This window comes from Oreochromis aureus, linkage group 7 (assembly GCF_013358895.1).
Source record: "Oreochromis aureus strain Israel breed Guangdong linkage group 7, ZZ_aureus, whole genome shotgun sequence".
Lineage (NCBI taxonomy): Eukaryota > Metazoa > Chordata > Actinopteri > Cichliformes > Cichlidae > Oreochromis > Oreochromis aureus.
The window spans coordinates 41,237,546-41,263,674 of record NC_052948.1 but is presented as its reverse complement, the minus strand read 5'-3'; the positions used below and the strand labels follow the sequence as shown (position 1 = coordinate 41,263,674).

At 38.1% G+C, this 26,129-nt stretch overlaps 1 protein-coding gene across 3 annotated transcripts; it reads right to left on the bottom strand.

The window, feature by feature from the left end:
- Positions 1 to 682: 682 nt before the first annotated feature.
- On the bottom strand, positions 683 to 25,804 carry hook3 (hook microtubule-tethering protein 3). Of its 3 annotated transcripts, none has more exons than XM_031758824.2 (24): positions 25,628 to 25,804; positions 18,817 to 18,902; positions 18,478 to 18,550; positions 18,288 to 18,338; positions 16,810 to 16,942; positions 16,618 to 16,685; positions 16,245 to 16,307; positions 14,699 to 14,782; positions 12,630 to 12,793; positions 12,382 to 12,522; positions 11,892 to 11,979; positions 11,619 to 11,732; positions 11,368 to 11,478; positions 10,922 to 11,006; positions 10,733 to 10,802; positions 9,090 to 9,230; positions 8,649 to 8,736; positions 7,047 to 7,081; positions 6,857 to 6,939; positions 6,600 to 6,700; positions 6,386 to 6,490; positions 6,168 to 6,239; positions 5,438 to 5,574; positions 683 to 3,880 (listed from the first exon to the last, which is right to left on the bottom strand). In XM_031758824.2, exons 1-24 carry the CDS (start codon positions 25,685 to 25,687, stop codon positions 3,865 to 3,867), a joined length of 2,169 nt encoding a protein of 722 aa, XP_031614684.1. In that variant the 5' UTR covers positions 25,688 to 25,804; the 3' UTR covers positions 683 to 3,864. The 3 variants fall into 3 exon arrangements, with proteins under 3 accessions (XP_031614684.1, XP_031614685.1, XP_031614686.1); XM_031758825.2 differs by lacking the exon at positions 683 to 3,880 and adding an exon at positions 5,018 to 5,275; XM_031758826.2 differs by lacking the exon at positions 683 to 3,880 and having other exon boundaries at positions 5,282 to 5,574.
- Positions 25,805 to 26,129: the final 325 nt, after the last annotated feature.

The window sequence follows — 26,129 nt, the reverse complement described above, 5'->3', positions numbered from 1 at the left end:
AGAAAAATTGTGGTCTGCAACGACGACCTCTCCTCCTTTCAATCATACTGTCAGCGTGAGAAGTGAGTAACCAGAGAAGTGTATTTATATTGACTCTGGACTTCTGCCTTGACGTGTCACGAGGAAGAACCCGGAGGCTGAGGTTAGAGCGAGAAAAAGAAGATCTCAGAAATGAAGAATGGGGCACTGATACAGGGTGTCTGTGGCCTCAAGGGGCATCTGTTGCTTTGTTTCCCAGGCTGGGTTGAGTATGAGTGAGCAGATTCAGTTTATAAGACAAGCAGACAGCATCAAAACTCAACATTACCCCTTCTGGTTTGAGTGACTTTGAAGAACAAAGATGGGGTGATGGACTAGACAAAGTGCAATAATATCGAAAGCACACTTACAAAGCATTTTGCAGGTTAGGGACAAAAGAATCACAAACATCCTGGATTTAAAAGCCATTTTTAAGAGACAATCATCAGAATTTGTCTCATGACCTAATGAAAAAAGGTTTGTTGTAAAGAGATTAATAAGGCAATGACATTTATGGCCTCTTACATATAGACTGATGAAAACATTGTAGAAATACACATTTTTATTTATTTAATGAGATTAAATTTTAACAGCAAGTAATGGAAATGTGTGTTTTTAGGTGATAACAAAAGAAAATGATGCAAAAATCAGAAGAGCCCAGCAGCCAGTTTTATACAAGCTTTATTTACAATGTCATTTTAGCAGTGTAGGAAGCACGTTTTCATCAGTAAGCCCTCATTGGACAGGTGCTATATGAAATCCATCGAAGTAGACACAATTTCTATATTCCTCATTCTTAAAATGTCCACACGCTTCCCAAGTCACCGTCACATACTTATGTACAGTGTGTTTGTATACAAGCTATATAAAACTTGGCAAATGGAAGGTTATTTGCTACTTCAATATGATTTTTTTTCTTTTTCACCGAGTTAAAAAACAAACAAACAAAAAAAACACTACAGCAAACACTGCACGTTATGATTCGGACTTGTTAACAGCTCCCTGTTCATATTTTCTTTCTAATACAGTTTGACTGGCCTCCACTGTAGATGGGCAGCCAGCTAACAATGGAGAATACTGGGTAGTCATTTCAGCTTAAGCACATTTTAAAAGAAAAATGCACCACATTAGGACAGAGTTTTGTAGGATCACTGCCTTTCTCAATTAGAGTTCTGTTAATTAGAAAGCAATGAGTAATAACCCCAGCATTAGGTAATAATGCCACCTTTATGTTTGTACTGACGATAAAGTGGCATTGACGAGGTCTGAAAGTAGTCCAAACTAGCCGATTTGATGTATTATTAAAGAACATACAGATGCAAATAAGAGCAACAAAACACAGGAGCTGATTTCACTGGGATAAAAGGGGTTAAGACATTGTGCTTTTTCTTAAGGGAGATTTAAAAATAAAAAAAAAGGTTTCCTCAAATCCCTGATATAAATCTCAACAGGTCAACCACAATGTGGATGTGTTCCATTATATACAGATTTCTTACCAGCGTATGGGGATGGACGGTTAAGAGTTCTACGGAATAACATTTACAGCTGAAACTGCAGAGGTCACAGGCTAATGGTTTCGAAAAAACTCTGGGACAAGACACCGCTGTACTTTGCTACTGACTTCATACTTGAAAATATTCATCCACTACTCAGTTTTGGAAAACAAACATGACTTGCAGAGATAACATTTTAATGCAGTTAAACATCCATCCTCAAGAGCTAATGAACCTCTCTTCCCACAAAAAAGAAAGAAAAACAAAACCAAAAAAACCCACCGGTCTTTGCAGTGAATAAAAAACATGACCATTTTTAGGGCTGAAGTAAATTATTGAATTAAAAATAAAGAGTGATTCGTTGGTTAAAGCAAATGAAAAAAAAACTTTTTAAATAAAATGATTTCTAAGTAATTCTCCTACTTAAGAAACCGGAGGTACATATAACTTTGCACTTTTCTAAACACCCTTGTTCACAAACCTTATCTTTGTTTTGTTGCATAAGACAAGTATTTAAATGATCTCTATGGATATATTACATCCACTGTAACAATATGAGTGGTGCTATAATACTACTACTAAAAGTTTAACACTGCTGTACAAGCAGCAAAAGAATAAGCTGTTAAGATAAAAAAAAAAAAAAAAAAAAAAAAAAAATGCACACCATGAACCATTTAAGCTTATGTAACATATCAAATAGAAGTAAAATAGATTAAAAACAGAGAAGAAAAGCCCACATTAAGCCCAACATAATCATTTATGAAGTTAAAATCCATATTTAACATTTTTTCCCCAAATAACAAAATTAATGTGTGCGTAAGATCTATTGTTACCAAGAGGAAAGGACCAAATTAATGTTTTCATATAACAAATTAAAAAAGGCACTAAATTGGATGATGCAACCATCCCTCTTATTTAAATTAATGTATGCAGTCATACCTTTGACATACATATAACCTTGAGTCCCCGCTTTTCAATAGTTTCATAATCTTTAGGGGGAAAAAATGACATTTATTTAAAGAAGCTACATAAAATGTACAATATTACTCACAGTAACATCAGTGTTTCCCCATTACTAATACTGTAACTTGTTTAAATAGTAAGTGTCCAAATGCAGGACGCCTCTCAACTGTCTGATGTTAAGGGCTTTAAAAAAAATAAATATAAATATATGTGTTGAAGGAGTCTATGGTCAGCAGGACCATTGGAGACCATTTTCCTTTTAGTACGATGAACCGATTTTACTTTAAGTAAATAGACAGCACATTAGCCTGCATGAGCTAATGCTTTCATGTCCATATTACCAGTAGTTTTCAAAGGCAGGTCAAATGCAAGGTAAAATACACCGAGGTAAGGTAGGGCACAGGTTATTTGCTCCTAAGAAAAATTATTAATCAATTAGCAATCAACTGAAATTTGGCTAATATCAGAAACACTGTGTAGATGTGCGTTTTACAAAACAAAACATAACAAAAAACTGCAAGCAGGCTTAATGGGGGCTTTTACTGCTTTTCAAAACACATCTGTAACAATGTCTTTCATTTAAACACTTTATATTTATATCTCTGCAAACACTTTTTGGGCAGCATCGTTGCCTTTAGTCCAAAACTGGTTGCATTCAATACTTGAGGTAAAAGCACTTTTAAGATGCAATCTAGCAACATGTTCAGGGCTTTCATAAAAAATACTTACTGTAGAAGTTAAAAACAGAATGGAGTCCTTTTTTGTTATGCGGACTGATTTGCAGGTTATACCTCTCAAATATTACCCCAATCCTTGAGCCACACAAATAAACAGATTATGCAGGAATATGTCATTGAGGTATCCCTAAGCAGCCAGACAACATCAAGTTAGACATAAACACTGGAGAACAGGCCTATTTAAACCCATAACTTGACTGACAGATAACTGAGTTACTCCACTCCTTTTTCCTGGGTGTTTGTAACACAGGTGTAACAGACTTGATGCAGTGTGAAAGCAAATAAGCAGCATGTTTATGAAGGCTACAAGAGGGGAGGAGGAGGGAATGTAACAAAGCACATCGGGATGTGAGGAAAGGAGTCAGAATGGTGGAAAAATTAACAGGGGAAAGGAGAGCGAAGGTTTTCTTTTCCAATCCCGTTCCTCCCCGGGCTTGTCTGGAGGTTATAATGCGTGACACCGCAGAGGGTTGTTAGTGCTCGCGCTGCTGCTAGTGGGCTGGTTATTCGCAGACTTGAGTCAATGCAAAGTCATGCAAACAGGCAGGTAGTTCATGCACGCGTGCCGCAGCCTAGCCCAGCCGGGGTCAGTGTAGGCCACATAAAGGACAGGCCAGGCTACACAAGGCTCGGGCAGGTCATTGGTGTGCCAGTCATGCAGGGACATTGCTGTTGAGGGAGGGGGGGAAAAAAAGAAAAGAAGTAATGGTCAGATGGCAGGGCTTTAATCCTAAAATCAACAATCTGCCCCTGATCTAACAGGCACCAAGCAAAATTATTTCAAGGTTAGTAAGTTATGATTCCTGATATGCGTTAAAACTGGACAATGTAAAGACAACGGAACAAACAATCGGTTAAACACATGTTGAGAAAAGCATACCCTATTCAAGACTCCCATTTAACGTTATATACCTGTATGTAGTGTGCATTTTGAACACCCTTTAACAAACCTGGGAAAAAAAAGTGCTTTTTACTGTGACAGCAATGAGCTGATTATAGAAAGTGATATGGAACAGTCCACTCTGATGTGTGACACTGAACAGGTCTTCATGTCCACTCTGCAGATGATCCAGAAACTAAATCTCTTTCAACAGACAGTCCTCGGGTCTAAACCTCTCTAACCATCTCACGGCTAAACGTTCTGGGAATACATTTTTTTGTCATGTCATATTAGGGGGAAGGTAAACCTGACAGATTACCAAGGTACAGACATTTATATCAAACACTATGGCACATAAGGTGTTGTCTGACAACTCTGTAAATGCTGGTGGCTCCTTGTTCTCTTAGATACCAAACTAATTTACACCAGTATGTACACTAGCACAGGAAATCTATCAAGTCCTAAATTGCACCACCTGGAACAATTTCAAAACCTAAAGAAGTCTTTTTTTTTTCTTGGGGACAAAAAAAGCTACCATTCACAATTATTGCTGCACCATTACCAACAATCATGCAATCAACAATCATCCTATTTGAAATCACTCAATTAAATCAGTTAGAACATTTAGCAAGCAAATCAAAGATTTCCACGAGACATTACATAATCCTATGCTTCAATGTATTTGCTGGTCGAGACTGTGAAATGAAACACCAACACATTAAACTAAAAGTTGCTTTTACCTCCTTAAAGCTACATCATAAAGAGTTACAATAGATGACGCAAGACAGAAAAGCGCTCGAGTCCATTGCAAAAAACAAGCTGAACTTGAAAATGTTACTACAGGTAGAGATGTGCATAAATACTGCATGAGCAGGTAGAGCGGTTCCTCTTATCAAAAATTACAGTAACTTGACAAGGACACGTGATTGTTCTGAGCCTTGCGGTCTGGATTACCTGCATGGCACAAGTTTACTACATAGCAAAGGTTCAAGAAGGTCAGTGGTAGAGAGGGAGGAAGAAAGGATGTTTGGTGTGATTGGTCAGAACCTATTAAATATGCTGAGGCCAGATAAAAAGTAGAAGTCTTGCATCATGGGCGTCAAGGTATAATACGCTTAGGGGGAGGAGAAAAAAAAAGGTGCAAGTTTTGGGGCAACCTTTCTTGGCATCTCTACCTCATGGATCTGATCAAGAAGGAAAAAAAAGAAAATCAATCGGCAGGAAATGCAGGAAAACATTTACTTCCAATAGAAATGAATGAAAATAGAATGCCTCAAAATAGGCACATTGTTCGGGGGATTTGTAAAATAGCTGGCTGCAGCATTTTGTGCCCTACTGCCATCTACCTGGCGGTAGCTGACTGGGCGTGGCCGGGATACTGGCGCCGTGTGCTGGTGGCTTGTCTCTGCCGGGCCAGGAAAGACTGACCAGAGCCAGTGTTGGCAAGTCGATCTTCAGCAGCCTTCTTCTGCAGAGACATACCCTGGTAAAAGAAACAGAGGAAGAAAGCTTAAGGCCCCATTTGAAAGTCACTACAAATGAGCAACACTCCAAGTCAAAGACAACCCTCAAGAAGGAGCACAGACTTAACACACATATTAAGGCAGTCATTAGATTATCTGCTAGTTAGTCCACCAAGCCTGAGGTATAGTAAATTAAATTAGCTGACATTCAACATTAGTGCTGATTTAGCAGCTCATGAACAATAATACAAGCAACTGATCAGATATACAATGAGCAAACATCCGTTGAAGTTATTGAATAGTCTGTGCTGCCATCTAGTGGTGATTTTCTTGGGCAAACACAAAAAGGGGTGTTTACCCTCTGTGTTAGAGAAATGTATTATATCTGTTATCTACAGCAGAAAACATAAGCAACATTTTAAAAAAGCTCCTATTATAACATTGTTTGGTTTTCAATGCTTTAACAGATACTTTGTTCAGTTACGAATTACTTCCTGACAGTATTATGTGTATTATGACTGGCTATTATTACTTGCTTGGCCACAAATCTCAGCTGTATGTGCCACAGTGCATTTTAAAAAGAAGACCAATCGCCTGTATAAGTCCTCCTTACCATATTGTACCAGGCTGACACAATCAGTTTCTCCTCGTGATCTCTTTGGCTCTTTGTCTTGTCCATTTCTTTCTGTTTGGAGCAAACATGAAGGCAAAATTAACCTTAAAGAGTGGAGGATGTTTCTAAAGCAAATATTGGCACGTGAGTCTATCTATTACTTATTTTGCCAGGCCCTTTTTTCAGGCACCCTAATTCCCAACTAGAGGATTGATTACCTCCAGTGAATGCAACATCCTCTCCTTCTCCTGCAGCTGGTTTTTCAGGGCTTGGACTTCAGGACCTGAACCTTGGTTCTGTTTAGGGTCCAGCGTTCGGATCACCTGTGAAAGACAAATTCAGGTTATGTTTGGGGGGTTTTTGTGTCCCATACAGCCCGCCTTACAGAAGACTATTCATTTATGGACCCTTTGCTAGTAAACATGTACTCACACTCTTGGCCTTTTCGAGGTATTTCTTGTATCGCTCCTCCATCTGTTTCATGTCTTCATCCTTTTTCTTCAAGGCCTCCTCCAGCTCCTCCACTCGTTGGACTGAGAGGGGAAACAGCATCTTAGTTTAGATTTCCTTTAAACTGACTCATACATTTTAATGTCAGTGCATGAAGAGTTACCTGTACAGCAACATTACACACAAAATGTTTTAAATGTCAGTGCGCTTTGCATATTCAGATATCACCATAAACTCACTGCTGGTGTTGTATTTCGGCTCCATTTCATCAATGAAGGCATTTTTCTTCAGCAGCTCATTATTCAGCTCTTGTACTTTTTCCCTAAGAAAAAGAATATCGCACCTTATATCCGGTAGCTCACAATATGAAATGCAGAATTAAGCGACATGGGCGAATCAAGTTAAAACACAGCTCAGACAACCACTCACATGTGCTCCTCATATTTCTTCTTCAAAATAGAAGACTGGAAGAAAAAGAAAAAACAAAACAAAAAACGGGCAAACGTGTTAGAAATCGTGGTATCAAGAATCAATCAGTCCTGTACGTTGAACTGTTTTTGGAAAAGATCATGATCCAAGATGTGGAAAGATGAAGAGATGAAGAGACCTTCAGTATAGTCAAAGTTTTGATGATACTGAGAATGTACAATTAAAGCAGGAACCTAATTTCTTTACATTTTGAATCAGCACCAGTCCCCAATTTGACATCAAGGTGCAAGGCGACGTGCAGCCAGTATAGACAAAACTAATTTTCAGAGGACTGAAAGATTACATGCTCTGATTCCTACAGGGAAGCTAGAGGAGAAGACGAGGACTTTGGGGTTTCTATCAGGGGTGGGGATTTAAAACTACTCACAAGAACAGAGAATATTTGCGACTTGCTACTACTTTACTCTAAAGTGTAAATGCTACATTTGGTTACACATTTTGGTCAATATAAAAATGTTTTAAAAAGCTATGCAAAAACCAGAACTGAAAAGTCTAAAAGCTGCAACTTGCTGAAATCACAAAGATATACTTACTATAGTCTGACAGTGGAGAACAGTTTGAAAATAACAATAATAAAAAGAACAAAATGGCAAAAATTAAAAAGAGGTGCCAGATGTGACATATAATAATCTGACGGTTTCACATCCTTGATTCTCACATAAATGTTCGCATCTGTACTTTCAATGTTATTTGAGGGAAATAGTTTTCCATTCTCTTCTTTCTGTTTGCATGATTTTATACACTGCACTGGATGTGTAACACTGACACTTAACTGTTCTCGTGATATTGAGTGAAAGGAAAGATGAGGCTGATACTGAGATCTAAGATCTACATTGACGGACAAGAAATTAAACCAGAAACCCCACAAAAGAAAACAAGTTTTAGATCAGTGTTAATCAGGTAGTAAAGACAAAGTTAAACATGCACGTAAACTCTCTTCCTCACATCAACCTTCCTGGGAGATGCTCCAAATCCCATTTTCTTAAAAATCTGTTGTCCCATACTAGGAACTAGTTTGGAAGAGACAAGGAACAGAGAGGAGGGCCATGAAAACATTTAGCGTCAGAGATGAGGCGGCAGGCAAATGTGTTAATATGATGGAGAAAAATCAGAGTTGCTGAGGAGCTTGTATTAATCTCATTCACTGTCGCAATCAAGCCTCAAACACCTGTCTTTAACGGCTAGACGTTGTCCCAAGAAAGCTAGTGTGTCTAATGCTACAGCAGAAATAATTATAGATAAAGTATATCAATAAAATAAATAAATAAAATGACATATGCGCAGAAAGGGGAATGCAAAAGCTGTTAGAAGTTGTTAATGTTTAAGCACAACAATCAAAAAGGCTGATGTTGTGGAAAAATCTTTTGTTGCCTTTTTCACTATTGCACATGACTTTCCATGACCTTAAGCCTTCAGTAGAAACAGAGCACTGCACTCTCTGAAGTGTAGTTTGATTGCTTTCTGTGTTTACTGCCACCAGTAAACTGGTGCTGGAATTACACACAGTACAGTACGAGTACATGAGTACAAGCATTTACTTACATCATCTGCTTTTGAACCCTGTTCTTGAAGATTCTTCTGTAGCTCCTCTACCTGACTCTGTTCCTCCATCAAGCGCTGATTTATCAACCTAGGTAACAAATACAGAGTTTCACAACAGTCTTGTTATTTTCAACAAATCAATGACCAAACTGCAAAATAAACCTTTGTAGATCCAATATTAGAAGCAGATTTTTAGCTGATAAGTCATTCACTGAAGTACAACAAAGACAAGAACATCTGTGTGGAGAAGTAAAGGCGAGAGTGACCCATGTTCCAGCATACAAGTGAAAATGTGGCTCAATATTAATATGAACAGACCAAAAGGAAGAACAATATTATTGTTTGCTCTTCTCAGATTCTATATCAGTGAGACACTGGGGTTCAGTAATAGGTGATTTCCTGTTAATACCAATAAGCTATGTCTTTGTGCTCGATGCCAACCTGTTCTCTGTCTCCAGTTCATTTTTTCTCCTGTTGGCATCCTCGAGTAGACTCTGCAACAGTGCGATCTTCTCATTGTCTGATCCCTCCTGAGCCAGTTTCAGCATCTTGTTTTCATGCTGAAGACGAATCACGTGTTCTCTAGAAACACAGAAGCACCAAGAGCGTTAAACTCAAATAACAACCATACTTGTTTTATACCACAGTCTCAAAAATGCTTCAGAATATTAACCTAAATGATGGACTTAAAATTTACAATATTTTATATTATTTATTTTTTTATCACCTCATGTTATTATAGGGCACAACGTGCAGAAAGGGAAACCTCAACCACAACAGGAAGAGGGCTCACTTTGAAATGGTGTACTCCTGTGCACAGAATCATATACACAAGCAAGCTCAGGTCAAGTAGTGAGTGTAAGTGAGATATTCACTTCAGCATAACTAATCACGTAGTGAATCACCTTGTTACAACACTGTCTGCTTAATGAATTATACCTATGGCTTGCTCGGTTTTAGTGCTCCTGACAGTGTTACAGTAGTGGGTTAAATCTGACAAATTCCACACTTGAGTCAAAAATGTTATCTACACAAATTTTGTTGGATATACCCTGTATTTAATACAGCAGGAGATCAATCTTGAGGTCGGCCTTGCCTTGGGCTCTAGTGTGACGGACAGCCAAATGAAAATAAAGCACCTGAGAGCCTTACATTCAGCCAATCACCAAAACAGCAGGATGGGTAGGAAGCTTTGTGTCAAGTCCTGTTTTCAGGGCATGGCACACGAATCCATTTCAACTGAAGAACTGACTGTTTCCAAACAATTCAATACTGATTACAGGTACTGATTACGACTTTCAGGTGAGGTGTGGTTGGCTGAGGGACTGAATTTTCAGCTGTGAGTGCGACTCACACTGTTTTACAGTTCAGATCAAATTAACAGGCAACAGGTGCCTCTTATAAAAGCAGCATGTTGATACTGAAAAGTCAACCAAAAGACATAAACTGGCACGAAAAGTCATTAGTAACATCTTCACAAAACAACATGTTTTCATCATTTACCTTTACAGTAAATGAACTGCCTGGATGGGGTTAACCTTCCCTCTCCCTGAAAGTAGCTTTTAGAAGATTTGTACAAATCCACATTTTTCCTGGGTTCACAAGTACTGAATAAAAATGTAAGCATATTATCCAGCCAACAGAAAATCCAGCTGTCCTGGAAAGCTGTTGGCAGTCTGATGTAACTCACACTCAATTATTACATAACGCTCTACAGGGTTTCTAAGCTAAACTCATCCACCTTAAAACAGCAGAGAAAGCCTTGAAGCGGGCTTGAAACTATCTGGTTGTAAAATAAATTACACTAGAGACATACTTTACTATCCAAAATTTAGGAATCAAGCCTTAAAAAGCTAATTTATTTTATATGACAGTACCAGAGCGTTAGTTATATTCTTTTTGCATAGTTTGCTGTTGTATTTGTTACTCAATTATTAGTTTTTTGTTCTTTTTTATTTTACAAACCAACTTATAGGATGATCTAATATCATTATTGGATCTATCCATCATATTCTTCTCTTTCATTTAAAATAATCAAACCGGTGCAAAAACATATGGTTAAAAACATATATACACACACATACCGCATCTCTGGAGTGGTGATCTCAGCTGCCAGTGAATCAGAACCATCGTTGCTACCCAGTGGGAATAAACCTTTAAATGCAGATATTAGTTGTAAATAAGATGAGCAAGAATTCCGCATCCTGCATACATTAAGCTTATAAGAGGTGAAGATCCACCTATTATATTTCAGGACAAAGACATTTCTTCACCTGATGTGAGCTGTCCCTCTTGAGCTTGAACACAGTGTAGCTCCTCAATAGTTTCCTTCAATGAATCTCTCTCACTTCGCATACGCTATAAAGAGACAGACAGTCAAACGTGTGAACGAGCGAGACAGAAGGTCAAACAGAAGAAGTGCAGGATCTGGAATCAACATCAGTGTGCTTAGTAGTAAAACATTTCCAGTAAAATATTAGTAAAATACTTTCCAGACAGCTGGGCATAAGTACCAGTTATCCAGAGCCTTTGGTCAAAATTTCCTCTCATGCTAAGTTACAAAGTTTGGCTTTTCTAGCTGTAACAAATTTGATTTCATCTAAAAAGAAAAACTGGTCTGAAAGAACAGTAAAGTGGCATATTTCATAAAAACAAAACAAACAAAAAATTAAAGTAATTCTTTTGTATTTTAATTTTTAGTCACATTAAATATACGTACGTCTTTTTCTTTTTGTAAAGAATCGACTTTCTCTTTGAGGCGTTTATACTCAAACTCCATCTTGTCCGCCTTTTTAGACTCCTCTGACAGTCTGTTCTGAAGTTCAACCACCTGTGAAGAGAGATGACAGTTCAAGAGAAGACCTGATCTCTAAAAAAAATGATTACACAAGCATGAAAACTGTAAAACAGGATTGGATTACAGTACTAAGCCTGGGAAAATGTAAAACTTATTTATTTAGGAACAGGTACCTGTCTCTTGTATGTCTCCAACTGGGCTTTGGCAGCATTCGCCTTTCGTAGCTCTTCCTCTAAGCCAACATTAGTCTGCATTAAAGCTGTGTTTTTCTCTTCCATTAGCTTGTTCTGGAAAATACGGACATAGATTTTTTTAGACTGAAAGTCATGTTTCACAATCTGACTTACACATTTTCAAGAACTACAGTGTTAAAAAAAAAGTCAAGTAGCACTCATGAGAATAAAAGCTGTATTAAAGTTGCTGTGTGTGTGTGTGTGAGACTGTACTTGTCTTCTGAGCAGCCCCATGTCCTCCAGTTTCTTCTTGTAGTGTTCCACAGTGCCCTCCAGTTTTGACACCTTGTCAGATGAGTGCCTGCGAGGAAAAATACTTTTTCAAATAGCTGTACAGCACTTTGTCTGAAAGCGCTTTATAAATAAAGTTATTATTATTATTATTAAAAAAACAAGCAGTTTTATTTTCACCACTGTCCCACTGATCCTACTGATCTCCACACTGGATTAGTTAAAGTTTAGTTTATGGACAGATAACAAGCTGTAAAGCTAAAAGGTTTTTAAGCCATAATGTTTTCTTGGCTCTTTTATTTTCTGTCTTTAGGCCAATACATCTAATAATGAATGAATGCTAAAATTAAAACTTGTGCTTCACAGCACCTTAACTAGAATTACTACAAACAACAAATCATATTTGTTTTTTAGTTTGTTTTAACTGAATAATGTTAATATGTTATGGGTTAGTTTTGCATCCTCACAATACCTGAGGACATCGATCTCATCTTTTAGAGACTGGGCCTCATCAGCCAGTGATGTAAGGTCTTCATTCTGGGACTTCACATCCAAAAGTTCTTTTTCCAGCTCCTCACAACGGATCCGGTAATCATCTTTTGCTGCCTCCAACCTAGAGGGAATTAGAAACATGTGTCATTGAGCCTGCAGATTTTTGGCATTAATCAATTCAACCCTGACTTGTTGAAATTCCTTTCCACGTTTCATGCAAATCGAGACCTGAAGGTTTCTTCCTGTAGCTGCTCCAGTTGCGTCTGCAGCTGAAGATGTCTGCGTCCAGCAGGGCTGTTTATATCCTCTATGGAGTCAGACTGGTTAAGTCTCTCCATTAAGACCTGGTTTTCTGCTAGCAAACTGCTCTTCTCCTCTTGCAGGGCTGCCACCTGGAGAAAGGGAAGTGTTGAAGAAGAGGCCAAAGAATGGGATACATGAAGTCACGAGTGAAATGAGAGAAATGGGATAAGAAAAGGTGACAATGGGACAGCGTGGAGAAAAGAAGGATTAACAGGAACACAAAAGGTGTGGAAAATGATCGATTGAAGGGATTTTAAACACATGAAAAGAAGAGATGCAGAAGGGAAACAAGTTAGAGAGGATTTATAACTTTCAAAATGTAGGTAAGCTACTTTAATTTGCTTGTTTCCTTTACAGCATCCAGTCCATTAGTTTAACAAGCACACACCAAACACACCTTAATAAGGCAAATCAATGAACTCCAACATGGCAGAGAGGGCTACATGGTTGGTGTTTTCTCAGTGTGATGGGCAAAGCAAAGCAAAAGCTAGGTGCTGCTGCATTTTAATGTAAAACAGTAAAAATTAGCTATATTGATATAATTTGTTGAGAGAAAATAAAAAACCTTCTTTAAAAAAATGAATAAAAATCAGTCAATAAGGAAGGGGTTTTAATAATTTGCCAGGATCAAGTCTATAAAAATGCCTTAAAACACTGGAAAATAATTGAATCCTTCTGGGACTTTAGTAAAGTTATCTATCTATCTAGTGAATCTATTTTCTCTTTTTTATTTTATTTAAAAATGTATTTTAAACAAGTATGGTGTGACTCACTCTCTCTTCTAAAAAGCGTAACACTTCCATGTGGAATATTTCTACGAAGACTGTTGTGAATGTGAAGCAGGGGAACTTGCAGCATTGTGAAAATTCCCTTACGGCAACAAAACTGTATCACATCAAAGATGCGAACCAGACAGCTCAAAAAGCAGGAAACAGGGTGGAAATCAGCTGCAATTAATTCCGAAACCAGGACACAGGTTCCTCAAAACATACCAAGTGCCTTCAGGTACAGGCTTAATAATTTTGCTGACTGCTTGCTGGTCAGAGTCATGCAACAGAAAAAAATAAAATAAAAATCTGAAGACTGCATATGTTTAAACAGTTATGAATGCATTCTTCCGAGAAGTGACTCATTTCTGAATTCAAATGTTAGCCTATTTCCCTCGCTTTCTACTATTGCTGTGGAAAAGCATGGGACACACCAAGGTAAACGAAAGCCACATCTGACACAGCCAGACCAAACTGCAGTTGTGCCTGGTGTGCTCCAACAGGACAATGTGTACAGTTGCACAAATGCTTGTGCACAAATGTGTACACATACATGCACACAGAATTTGGAAAAGGGGAACCTGTTGCAAGCAGGCTAAAGAAAATCACACACCATGAACATAAGAAAGAAACAAAGAAAATAAAGTTTAGATTTACCCTCTCTTCTAGCTCATTAAAGTCTAACCTCAGTCTATCACGCTCCTCTTGGGCATGGAGAGCCTTTAAACCAAGGCAAACAGTATTGAAAGAGTAAAAAGGAAAGATAAGAGGAAACTGATTCAACACAAGTGGAGAGCAAGTATCCCTTTAAATTACAGCTCCACTTTTTGGCAACAACTGCAATTAACAGAAAAAAGCATCTCAGTCTTTCATTTACAGTGAAGATTTTGGGCTGGTGGGTCGGTTTGCCAATTTGGCAAGGAAATTATTAAATAAGGAACTATGGGACATGCCAATCAGTAGCAACTGAATCAACAATTTTGATGACATCAATCCAAAAATGGAGCTGCTTTTAAAGTGTAACTAAAAATATCTGTAAACTATATTATGAAGTATAACACTTATGTAACAAATGAGTTAGAGCAGAAAAAGTAAGAATAAAAAGTTGCCAAGTTGTTCACAACCTTATTTTAATAGCTTGCAGTGGGGTGTAGTGGCAGAGTAAATGTACACGGTGCTAGCCGTGAAGAGCCTAAAACCACTGGGCGTTACTGATACAAAACCAACCTGCAAGTCAAGCTCGCGACACCTCTGGGCAATCTCTTCCTTGGTAGCCAAAGCATCATTCAGCTCCTCAACTGTCTTCTTCAGCTGAAAACAGATTAAGCATAAATCAAGAACTGCTGCTCCTCAAAATGTTTTATGAGGTACACTTAATAAAAAAAAGAAAACAATTCTATGCAGACCTGTGAAAAATGAAGTACATCCTTACTATTTTCATATAAATTAAGAGGGTAAGTAGCAGTCAGGTGCTGCTAATCAGTCGATTCACTGATCAAAAAAAAAACAAAAGACAAAAAAAACAAAACAATTTTTAGTTCAATCTAATCTAATAGCAAACTTTATAGAAGGAGGTTTATAGAAAGACTCTGAAATCATCCACATGAACAATATAAAAGCAGTAAAACTACACACAACAACCATAAAACATTAAAGTACACAAAGTCATAAGACATAATCCTCCAAAAAAAATCCCTCCCAAAAAACAAACAAAAATCCACAAGGTAAATAAAACTGAGACATAAAACTAAAGAACGCTGTTGCACAGGTAATAAAAAAAGTTTTGATCCTATTACATCTTACTCGTGTTGTTCTCCATCTGCAGCCTGAAGGAAGTGGTTCAAATTCTCTGTGAAGGGGATGAATCTGGCTCAGCACAATAGCTCAGGCCTTTCACACTACCTGCTGCTCATATACAGCAGGGAGTAGTCTGTGGGAAAACTATTATTTTGCTGGCTACCCTCACAACTTTGTTCAAGCCTATGCCGTTCTTGGCTCTAACAGGTTTATGAGAAAAAGTTCATAGATAAAGACTGAACAAGTATACAAGTATTGATAGTTTCGAAGGGTTGCCAGGACTTTTTTTGCCCCCCAAAAAGAACATGGAAACAAGGCTTAGGTTTGCAAAGCTACATCTGAGCAAAGCACAAGAGCTCTGGAACAGAGCAGATCTTTGGACAGATGACAGACGAGACCAAAGCGGAGATGTTTGGTAACAATGCACAGCAAAAACCAAATACAGCGTATCAGCCCACCTCCTACCATCTGTCAGCCACAGGATATGGCTGACAGATGGTATGAGGCACCTTATAGTAGTTGAGTGGATCATGAACTGATCTGTATACCAAAGTATTGTAGAGTCAAATGTGAGGCCATCTGTCTGACTGCATGGCCAAAATTGGGTCATCCAACAGACCTATTATCCCAAGCACAGCAGCAAATTTACAACAGAATAGCTGAAAAAGTAACGATCACACTGTTGCAATGACGGAGTCAAAGTCTAGATCTCAACCTGAGTGAAATGCTGTATTGGAACTTTAAGAGAGCCTTGCATAATCAAAGGCCCACAAACCTCACTGAACCAAAGCAATGTTGAAAAGAAGAGTGGTCCAAAAATCCTTCACAACAATGTGAGAAACTGATAGTGATACAGAAAATTCTTACTTCAAGTTACTTTTATTAAAGATTGTTCTAAAAGTTCATGAATCATGTGGTATACTTAGTTTTTCCACAGGACTGCATAGGATTTTGTGAAAGCTTGAAATCTACATACCTGTCTGTCCAGATCCACATATGAGTCATTTCCTCCCGTAGCTGGAGTCTCTTTAGTCATCAGCTACAGAAACAAACAAAAATGGTTAGAAGTGCAAACAACACTAGCGATGGATACCATTAGTTTTATTGATAAGTTGGTATCAATATTACTATTTGTCATCAGTATCATTCCTGAATCGAATAGGTTTAAAATTTATAATTAACAGTACCAGTAATTAACAGTACCAGTAACCATTGGCTTTTTATCCATAAAAATGTGACCAGTTAGCTGTTGATCACTAAAAAGCAAGAATCAGAGATTCTTACTTTCATTTATCAGTTATTATATGCACATAACACTTTTTAAAGGTCTAAAATAGATAACAAGGTACCTCTTGGATGGCAGTCATGACAACATGCTGCACCGATTCTTCCATCACCATTATGGTTTTGATGTATTCTAGGGATTACAGAGAAAACCAAAATTATGAGTAAGTAAGTATAAAGTAGTACATAACTTTCTGAATCAGTGGGTAAAGCAGGGAGACAACACAGAACATTGGCCTCTTAAATCCAATATTCACCTTGTTTCTGTTCACAGGTGACAGCGCAGCCCAATATAAGTTGTAACATCCTTCCAAGCTCGGCTGCATCAGAGTGTTCTCCAATAAGATTAACATCAGGTAGTGGGAAGTCATTAATATCCTGGCCTAAGACCTAGAGACAGGGATGAAATATGTAAGGACTATACATTGTACTGGTTTGTATTTCTTTATCAGGGGCAATGCACAAGAACATTAATCTCCTAAGAGAAGAGATGCATTGTACCAGATTTACATCAGTTACTAGGTAATTTCTATCCACAGTCACTGGGGAGATCAAGCAACAAACACAAATACACAAAATCACGTAACAAGGAAAAAATGATCCTAACACAAATTCAACTGGTAGTTACTTCAATAAAACACAGACTGTAACACAGCACCAAATCCCATATAACAATTACTGTCGCACATAAACACAAATACATCTAGAGGATAAAAGAGAATCCCCCTTTTGACATCAGATGAGAAAGAATAAACAGTAGTTCAATGAGCTTATTCCACTTCCTAACAGCTTTAAACAAAAAGGCAGATTGGAATAAAGCAGAGTTCCTTCTAGGAACTTCACAGTCCCCTCGAGCTGTGAGCTCAAAGCTCTGGTTGTGTGTTCTGGGGGGTGGCGCACAATATTATGAACAATTTTAAAAAGTGAGTTGTACATCTGAATTTTTAAAAGTATTTTATATATTACATACACACATAAACAGTGTATTGGGGTTTAGTCCATCTGGCAACCAGATGAGTGAAAGAAATAGTATTCACTAACCAGTTGCAAGTCATTGCTGGAAGTTGACTGTAGTTGCTGGTAAAAAGGATTGCTAGAGTCCCAGGCACACAGGCCTGTGTAACCTGTCGCGAGGGAAAAATGTGTATTCCTCAACCAAATGGCAATACCGCCTTGTGATTGTTTTGGTCACTACTATATTGTTGCGGTTATAGTTTGATTGGAAGTGATGGACTTGTCTACAAACTCTTGCCAGCTACTCTTCGAGCTGTTAAACTGTCAAAAGTGTGAAACAAACCAGAAATAATGAAGGTCTTTTTACAAAGTAAAAGTTGTGCCTCAGCGCTGCAGCCAACACGTTTCAAAGGGCACAACTTTTACTTTCAAGTCGAATGGTCTCCATTTCCAATAGGTATCACACTTTATGAAGTTATACTACCCCTCAGCTAGTACAGCATGGTAGATAACCTGAAAAATAAACGCGAAAAAACTACAGACAACTGTGGCAACGTGTTAGCAACCTAGCAATCGGTAGTTGTATCACAGCCAATAAAACAGTAAATTTTAAACAATAAAATCACATCAGAAACCTCAAGAACAACTGGATTATTATGACTTGTGATGACTTAAGCTGACTGGGGTCGAGCAGACAATCGCTTCTCCTCTACAAGAATGTCTGGATGTAAAGTACTGAAAGTTCATTTTAAAATCATTATAGTAATGTAAATACTCTTACCTCCTGGATATAGTCTAGGATGCCTTTTAAGATTTTCTTTAGATTGCTGATCTGTAAAAGAGAAAAACGTATATTATTAGTAAAATTCAGGTTTAATCAACAAATACTAATAAAAAGAAGAGACCAGTTTGACAAAGCCCATGTCATGCACACTTTGCTATTACTGAAATCAAGAGTAAGTGATGTTTACCTTTAACCTCCAGTTGTCTCCGACGTCTGGCTTGATTCTACTAATCCAAGCATCACTAAAATACACTACATCTCTAGAAATTTCAGACACACAGACAAAAAAACAAAACAATGCAAAGTGGGCTTTGGTAAAAAAAAAAAGAAAAAGAAAAAAAAAAGCAAACCAAATGAAATGACTGTTTTTTTTTATTCATTTGTGGACTATGGATTTAATATAATTTTATAGAGATTCAACTGTATTTGTTTACCTAAACTTTACAATGATGTAATAAAATTAATCAAAAACTGATTAGAAACATTGCATTTTCTTTCTACACAAACATTAACAGTAACTACTTACATTTTCTGTAGAACTTGTGCCATGACAACACCACTTGTCAGGTCTTCTACAGTCTTGCATGGAGCCTCTACTCCAAATGTCTGGATCTGAAATAAGTAAACAAAGTGCTGGTTACAGAACTAAACTATACAATTATACAGGAGTAACCAGTGTGTTGAAAACAGTATAACATATTTGAAACACTAGAAAAACCTATTACAAGATTAAACGCCCTATTTTAGGGAATCCCTTGCTCAGAATCATACTGTCACAGCTGTATGCTGGCCAGTATCATCACACACTTATCTGCTGTCCACTGAGCAGATCCACTGCAAGCACTGCAAATTTTATAATGGTGTCTTTTAATAGCTCTCAATCATCCACAGTACTAACAAGAACTCACACTTATTGCTCTTGCACTTTACTTGTCATCACTGCTCAATTTCTATTATATCATTATTTCATTATGTCCCTTCTAACTATTTCACACGTCTTCTCTTCCTACCCTTCATATTTTTCTGTAGCATACCCCTCAGGCAGAAAGTCTGTTGCCCAGAAAGAAGTGATATCAGTCTGCATGCCAACTTTACAAGTGCCAAAGGAAGAAGAGACACTAAGAAAAGGAATGATTGGAAACGTCAAACAGAAAGAAAAACATAGTTAAAATTCTGTTTGTACATCATTCTGTCTCTCTCACTTTCTATTATATAGTATAGTATATACATAATGCAAGACCTCTATTAAAAGTAAAAGCCAACCAACTGTCCAAATATTTTGCTCATCAACAACGACACAGGTTAGTGAGGTTTGTTTCTTGCGTCAATCTATTTTTCTGTGAGTGACATAACAAACTGAACGTTCTCAGTTGACACAGAGGTACCAAAAAGACTCCAACAATTTTTCCCAGTTCTACCTGCTTGTGTCTGTGAGTGTCATCATTTTGATTAATGTCTAGTATGTTTTCCCACCCTGCTTTGTTATGCCGGGGTTGAAACTGAACCGAATACATGTTTATCTCACTGCAAGTCTGAGAGACTGAGTGGACCAAGACTTTTGCAAGTGTTTGCTGTCACTACCGAGTTTTAACATTTATTTAAAACTGAGTGTTTTATCTTTTTTTTTTTAAACAAGATTGAAAATGAAAAGTGAATTCACTGTACTACACACACACCCACCCACACACACACACACACACACATACTTATTGATAAGTGGAAGAAAATGGATGGATGGATGGATGAATTTACTGTACTAAACTAATTCGATTTCTAACTATTTTTTAAAAGTTTTACATCTATTTATATTTTAAGTTAACAATTTAAGTCTGGGACCATGGGAAGTGTGTTATGTCACAGAAAAGCAACTAACAGCACTATTTCATCATTAGGAAAGAACCAGATTAGTAAACAAGAAGACACTTGACACTGTACACCTTAGAAGGACACAGCTCGTGTGGTATGAGGGCACCATGACACTGCAGTAACATCTATCTACAAGGAAAGCTTTTAGACTACAGTTGTATTTAGGCTGGACATGAAAGGTAACGCTACAATTTAGATGCAAATTTGGAGTCTTTTCCGCTTGTCTTTTTTTTTTTTTTTGCACTGTAATTACATTGGGGGGCCAATTAGCTGCAAAACTTTATCAATCAATTTGTCAAATAGTCCTATGCAGCAAGAACCGAAAGCCAGACACTGGCCAGGAGCCAACACAAAAGAGAACCTAAACAATAGTCGTGATTATGTAACACCAATTACTGGGGAAAAGGCAGAGAAACTTCACCTGATTACACCCACAGTTTTCACTCGATCTACCAGCTCACTTAAACTCTTTTGCCAGCTTTAAAGTACAGGATACAGTTACTTACTAACTTCCTATATTTGATGCAACTGGGACAGACGATAATAGCAAGACTTGCCTCTTAAAACATTCGCTAAAGTAGCAATAAATTCATGAAACTGTAGCTTTTAAATGTGTTCTTTTTTAGACAGTATTAAAAATATGTTACTAAAATACGAGCACAACCACAACACAAATCCCTTTTCTTTTGAACAGCCACTGAGTTAAGAGGAACTGAGTAGTAGAAACGGCTGCATGGATCCCTATTGTTATGAACTTGGTACTGCACAACAGCAATATTTGGTCTGCATCGTTTCCTTTTGCAGGAAAGGCAGACAAGGAAAGAAAATAAAGGATGAGCCAGCCCTGCAAAAAACACACTGACCACTAACAAATGTGACAGTATGCTGGGCAGTCCTCAGCTGACAACACGCTGTGAGAGTTGTACAAAAGAAATGAATTCAAGGCCCCTGACACGCAATATGCTTTTGTGCTTGATTTACTGTATTACCTCAAGTCATCTTAAATCAATCAGCTACTTTTCCACTCTGCTGACTGATAAAATTTTCCTTTCATTTTCGTGTGGCTGTAGCTTGAAAAGGATCCTACACTATTCTTTCTAAACAATAGTGGCTTTCATGGTAATGTGAGCTTGACAGCTTTAGCTGTATGTCCCACTGTCCAAACCAGCGCAATACATAAAGTAACACTATATAACAAAGCATCGGAAAGGAATGTATGCTCATGTGATTTCTACTAAAAGCCAAAGCTGACCAGTGCAGGTGGGTTGCTTTATGTGCAGGTGTAGGACATTGTGCAGTCACGTTTTCCATGAATGAGCCAAGTATCATTCTCTTCAGTACACTTATCCTCATTAAAATGCCTTTAGAGATTAGTTAATTATGTCACATTTGGTGTCGTGAATGTTGATCAGGCACAAATCTAAAAACAATTAACCCAGCAATTACATCAGTCACAAAAGGCCAATCAGCCTTCAATCAAACCTAATGTTTATCGCCAATATGCTGGATTACACCATTGAATATAAAAAAAACATGATTTAATTTTATATCCATCCTCTTTATAGTCTCCACGTTTATGTGAATCAACAGCTAAATACATGCAATCGGTAGTTACAGAGGAATAAATATAGTTAGTATTTACTATGCTTTGGTAAATACTGTCTTGGAAAGAAAACTTCGGTGATAGACCTTTGAGTTGCCTCGACTAAGGAGAAACAGAATATGAGCCCCAGTGTAAAATATTAAGAAGCCTAATTCAAACTTTATTGATTTCAGATGCAATTTCAACTTTTGAGACAGTGCTAGGCTACTAAATGTCCTCTGGATGACATCATCAGCTCATCTTCCAATCAGCTTATTTTAATTAAACTAATCGTGGAACCCTGAAGCACTCATCAGAGAGCAAAACTAGGCTAATAAATGTCCTCTTGATTATCAGGATCACCTTCCATTCAGCTTGTTACGATTATACTAATCAAGAAGCCTTGAAGCACTTACCAGAGAGCAAAACAAGGCCAACAACCACTTCAGCATCTACTGGAATAGTACCGTCTGCATACCCTGGATTTTTATGAAAATCTGCTTCAACGGCTACCCTTTTGTCCTGCTCAAGGCAACTTCCCTTAAACAGTTTAAACATAAATGTGAACATGTACCAGTACCTACAACACCTGCACAATCTCGATTCCACTACTGTTAGAGTTTTTAAGTTAATTCTTTAAGTTGAAACTCATTTTACTACACACTGGGCAAGCGGCAAGCGGTCCAAACATACCTTCTAGATATCCACTATAGTCCCTAACCTATGTTTAAATCGAACTCTGGTTTGTTTTCCCCCTTGGTGCGGTTCACTTTTATAGATTGTGAACACAATAATCGCATGCAGGTGTGGACAAAAACAACCAATTTGAGACCCTTTGAAGATGTTGGTCTCAGTGTGGCTCCAAATGAACTACAGAGCAGTTTGTTTATAGATGTGCAAAGGTCTGTATGGGCTAGCAATTAGCCGTGAAAAACCCCCAGAAATTTTCCATGTTCTCCAAATGTCCAGAACACAGCACCTTCTTGCTGTAGTTTACTTTTATTGCTCCTGCCGCAGACCCATCTGGCCAATAAGCGGAGTGAAAATTCTCATGTGGTTTGTAGTGATGCATTTTGGTTCGCTTGGAGTTCACTTGGATTTTTCTCTGCGTTAAAAGAAACCAAATTATAGGCAAAAGCGACACGTTTACTAGCTCATTAACTGATACAAACTGTAGTTATGAAAAAAGTATCGTGTAAACTGAGGTATTTGGAGGTTCTAATTTTGCTCATGTTCAGCTCACGAGTCAGCAGTGTATTAAAAGACTACCTGGTTTACCACAAACACTTTCGGCCATCACAGATAATTTCTTGCATTAATAAGAACACATTGACTGACAGTATAGACCATAAAGGGTCACTGAACCAAAACAATGCTTCATCGAGATGTGTTTCATAAGCCACTGCAACACGTAAACTTGGTTTCATATGTACTTCTGGAAATGAGCGTATAGTGAAAAGTAAAAACTCAGCTATACAACCAAAAACAATAAACAATCATGTTATTATAAATGTCAGCTGTGGTACATAAGTTGGTGGTAACACATGGGGTGGACTGAGACCCAACAGGAAATCCACACCTAAAAGTTTGCAGAAACAGCTGGGTCAGGACATGCTCAGCTGTGGAGAATGTATGCACGACTAAATAAAGTTTAGAATGTAAGCGATCACGTATTAAGAGGCCGGATTAGCCTTTTTCAAATCTGCAGCGCATTGAAACCCTAAATCACAACACTGTTAACTACACCAGACTAACCATCACCTTTGTGTTTTCTCAGATTTAATCGTAAATGGCTGATTCTCATATAGCACTTTCTACTCGAGCATTCTGGCCTCATTCACACAATAACTTCTCTCTATATCTAAGTGCTGCACATTGACACTCTGATACATGCATTAAGAATAACTCTGGGTTCAGTATCTTTCCCAAAGACACTCTGCCACGCAGACTGGAGCAAAAAGGATCGAACCACCAACCTTCCAGTTAGTAGATGATCTGCTCTACCTGCTGTGATACCCAACCTTCCCAAGGGCAAATTAATGAAAAACAACAAGAACCTTCAATCCTGTGGCTTTTATTCATTAATTCTTTTTTAAACATCCAGTAATTTCATAGAGTAACAGTAAAAGTACATGCAGAAAAGAACATGATATGTATTTTCCAGTCATGTGCAACCCTTTATATGTAAAGTATGAGTTGAGAAATATCAATATATACTAAATATCTAGTTAATTTTTCATTAACAGTCTGGATAATGACCAAAGCTACACACTCTCACATGTAGCACGCAGTGGGTGATAATCACATGTGTTCTCACTCCTGGAAATATTCCACTTGTTTTAGCTGTGGGCGCTTGCAAGGCGGACCATTCAGCAGGCAGGATACATGAAGCTGAATGGCTCACCGTGAATTCAAAGGACAATTGCCTGCATTGCTCTTCATGCAAACACAATTGGATATTATAGACTTTGAACTAGAAAGCTGGGAAGGTAAATAGTGTTTCTCCAAACAAATCTAGTATTTTCAAAGTCATTAAATAGTACTTGCAAATGTAATTCACAAACAACATCCATGAAAATCAGCTAGGCTTGATCTTAATGCTGCACTAATCTAAACCAGTAACACTTGTCTCGTTTTAGTCCTGATTAGTCAGTGATGCATCTTCACTGTTAATAGGCATGTAAGGTATGTGAGGAATGTTTGCCAGATCCATTATCACTATGACAAAGGTTTACCTGGTCTTTTCGCAAAGGGGAATCAATTGTTTTATGCTATGTGTGTAAAACTAATCTGTGGGTTCATCTACTGCTCTTCTTGACACGTCTTCAGTGAAGTTTCTGGAATCGCTGGATGTTTTATGGCTTCAAGTATCACACAACAACCTCCAGGTCACCCAAGTGAACCTGCTCAGAAACCAGCTTGTGTGCAGATATGCTGACATTAGAGAAGCAGGGTAGCGTGCACGAACTCGGCTCCAATATAACCAGCACCAGATGGATGTTTCCATTATACAATTCTGACATTTCTACCACTAGAGTATTGTGACAACATGTAAGTTATCCATGCAGAGTTTTCATATCATGCCATCCAGTCACATGTCTGAGTGGCACTTTATTAACCTTAAGATCACTGGTTTAACATCAGCAATCGTCACGTCATACCATAATAAATGAGGATGTGACAGCTTTCCAAGTACAACGTGTTATCCCTTTTCTAGAAACCCAGAGTTGGGAGACCTCATTGAACAATGTAAACATATACCAGTCTGCAGCACGTGACTCTACAGTCCGACGCCTTTAGCTTAAATCCCTGTTTTCAGCCTCTGAGCATCAACGATATGTGGTAATGTCTGGTTAAAAATCCAGTCCCAAGAAGTTATTTGGCATTAACATTTTATTCAGAAGAAGGAATGAGGAAGAAAGGCGAACATAATAATACGCTACACTGAACAATGATGACAGGAATTTAACCCCAAAGCAGACGCCGAGCGTTTATCCTTGTTCCATAAGAAAAGAAAAAAAAAGGCTTGACCAAAAGAAGCTTTAAATCATAACAAGGCCAATGCGGTTTGGTTCAGCATTCGGTAGGGATTTAGTAAACGAAGGCTCAAATAACGTTAGGTAAAAGCCCGATTACACAGCTCATGAATCAAAAATCAATAGTTATGCCATGGTATGTGGTGTGCTGGCGGCTAGCAAGCAACACATCAGCAGCTAAACACAGCAAACAGCTGGCCTGCATACGTAACCACTGTGAGGCGAGTCATTTTCCTCTAGCCAGCTAACGTTACTCCCGTTAGCTCATCGAGCTACCATTAGCCTAGCTAGCGTCGCCGGGGCGCCGGAGAACCGTCTGTCAGCGGAAAAACAACTATAACTCGATTACTTACCCATGTTAAGAGGCTTTCACACACTTCCATACGATCCAAAGACTCTGATGTACTCATCATGATCTAACGTAGACTGACTTTACGTGGCGAAGAGAGCCTGAACTTGATAGTCAGCTTCATACACTCCCGAGATCTCTGGCTCTCTGGGTGTCTCACAATCCGTCGGCCAATGGTCGGGTTCGCTGGTTCGTTAGTCCGGCGTCTACCAGAGGCGGGCTGTGTGGGCGGAGTCTACAGTTCGTTTTAAAGGGCAATTCTATTTCATTTTTAATGTACTGTCAGGTATTAATTACAGGAAAAGCTAGTCCACAACCAATTATTATTTCAAAAGAATCCTAACCTGCTCTGCCTTTCATGTGTGCAAGTTTAGCTGATTTAGCGTTTGCTTGAAAACTAGCACAAAACAAGCACTAAATGAAACATTCATCTATTTATGGTTCTAAAATATGTAGACACAGTCACTGACAAAAAAACAAAACAAAACAATCCAATGAAATTACTT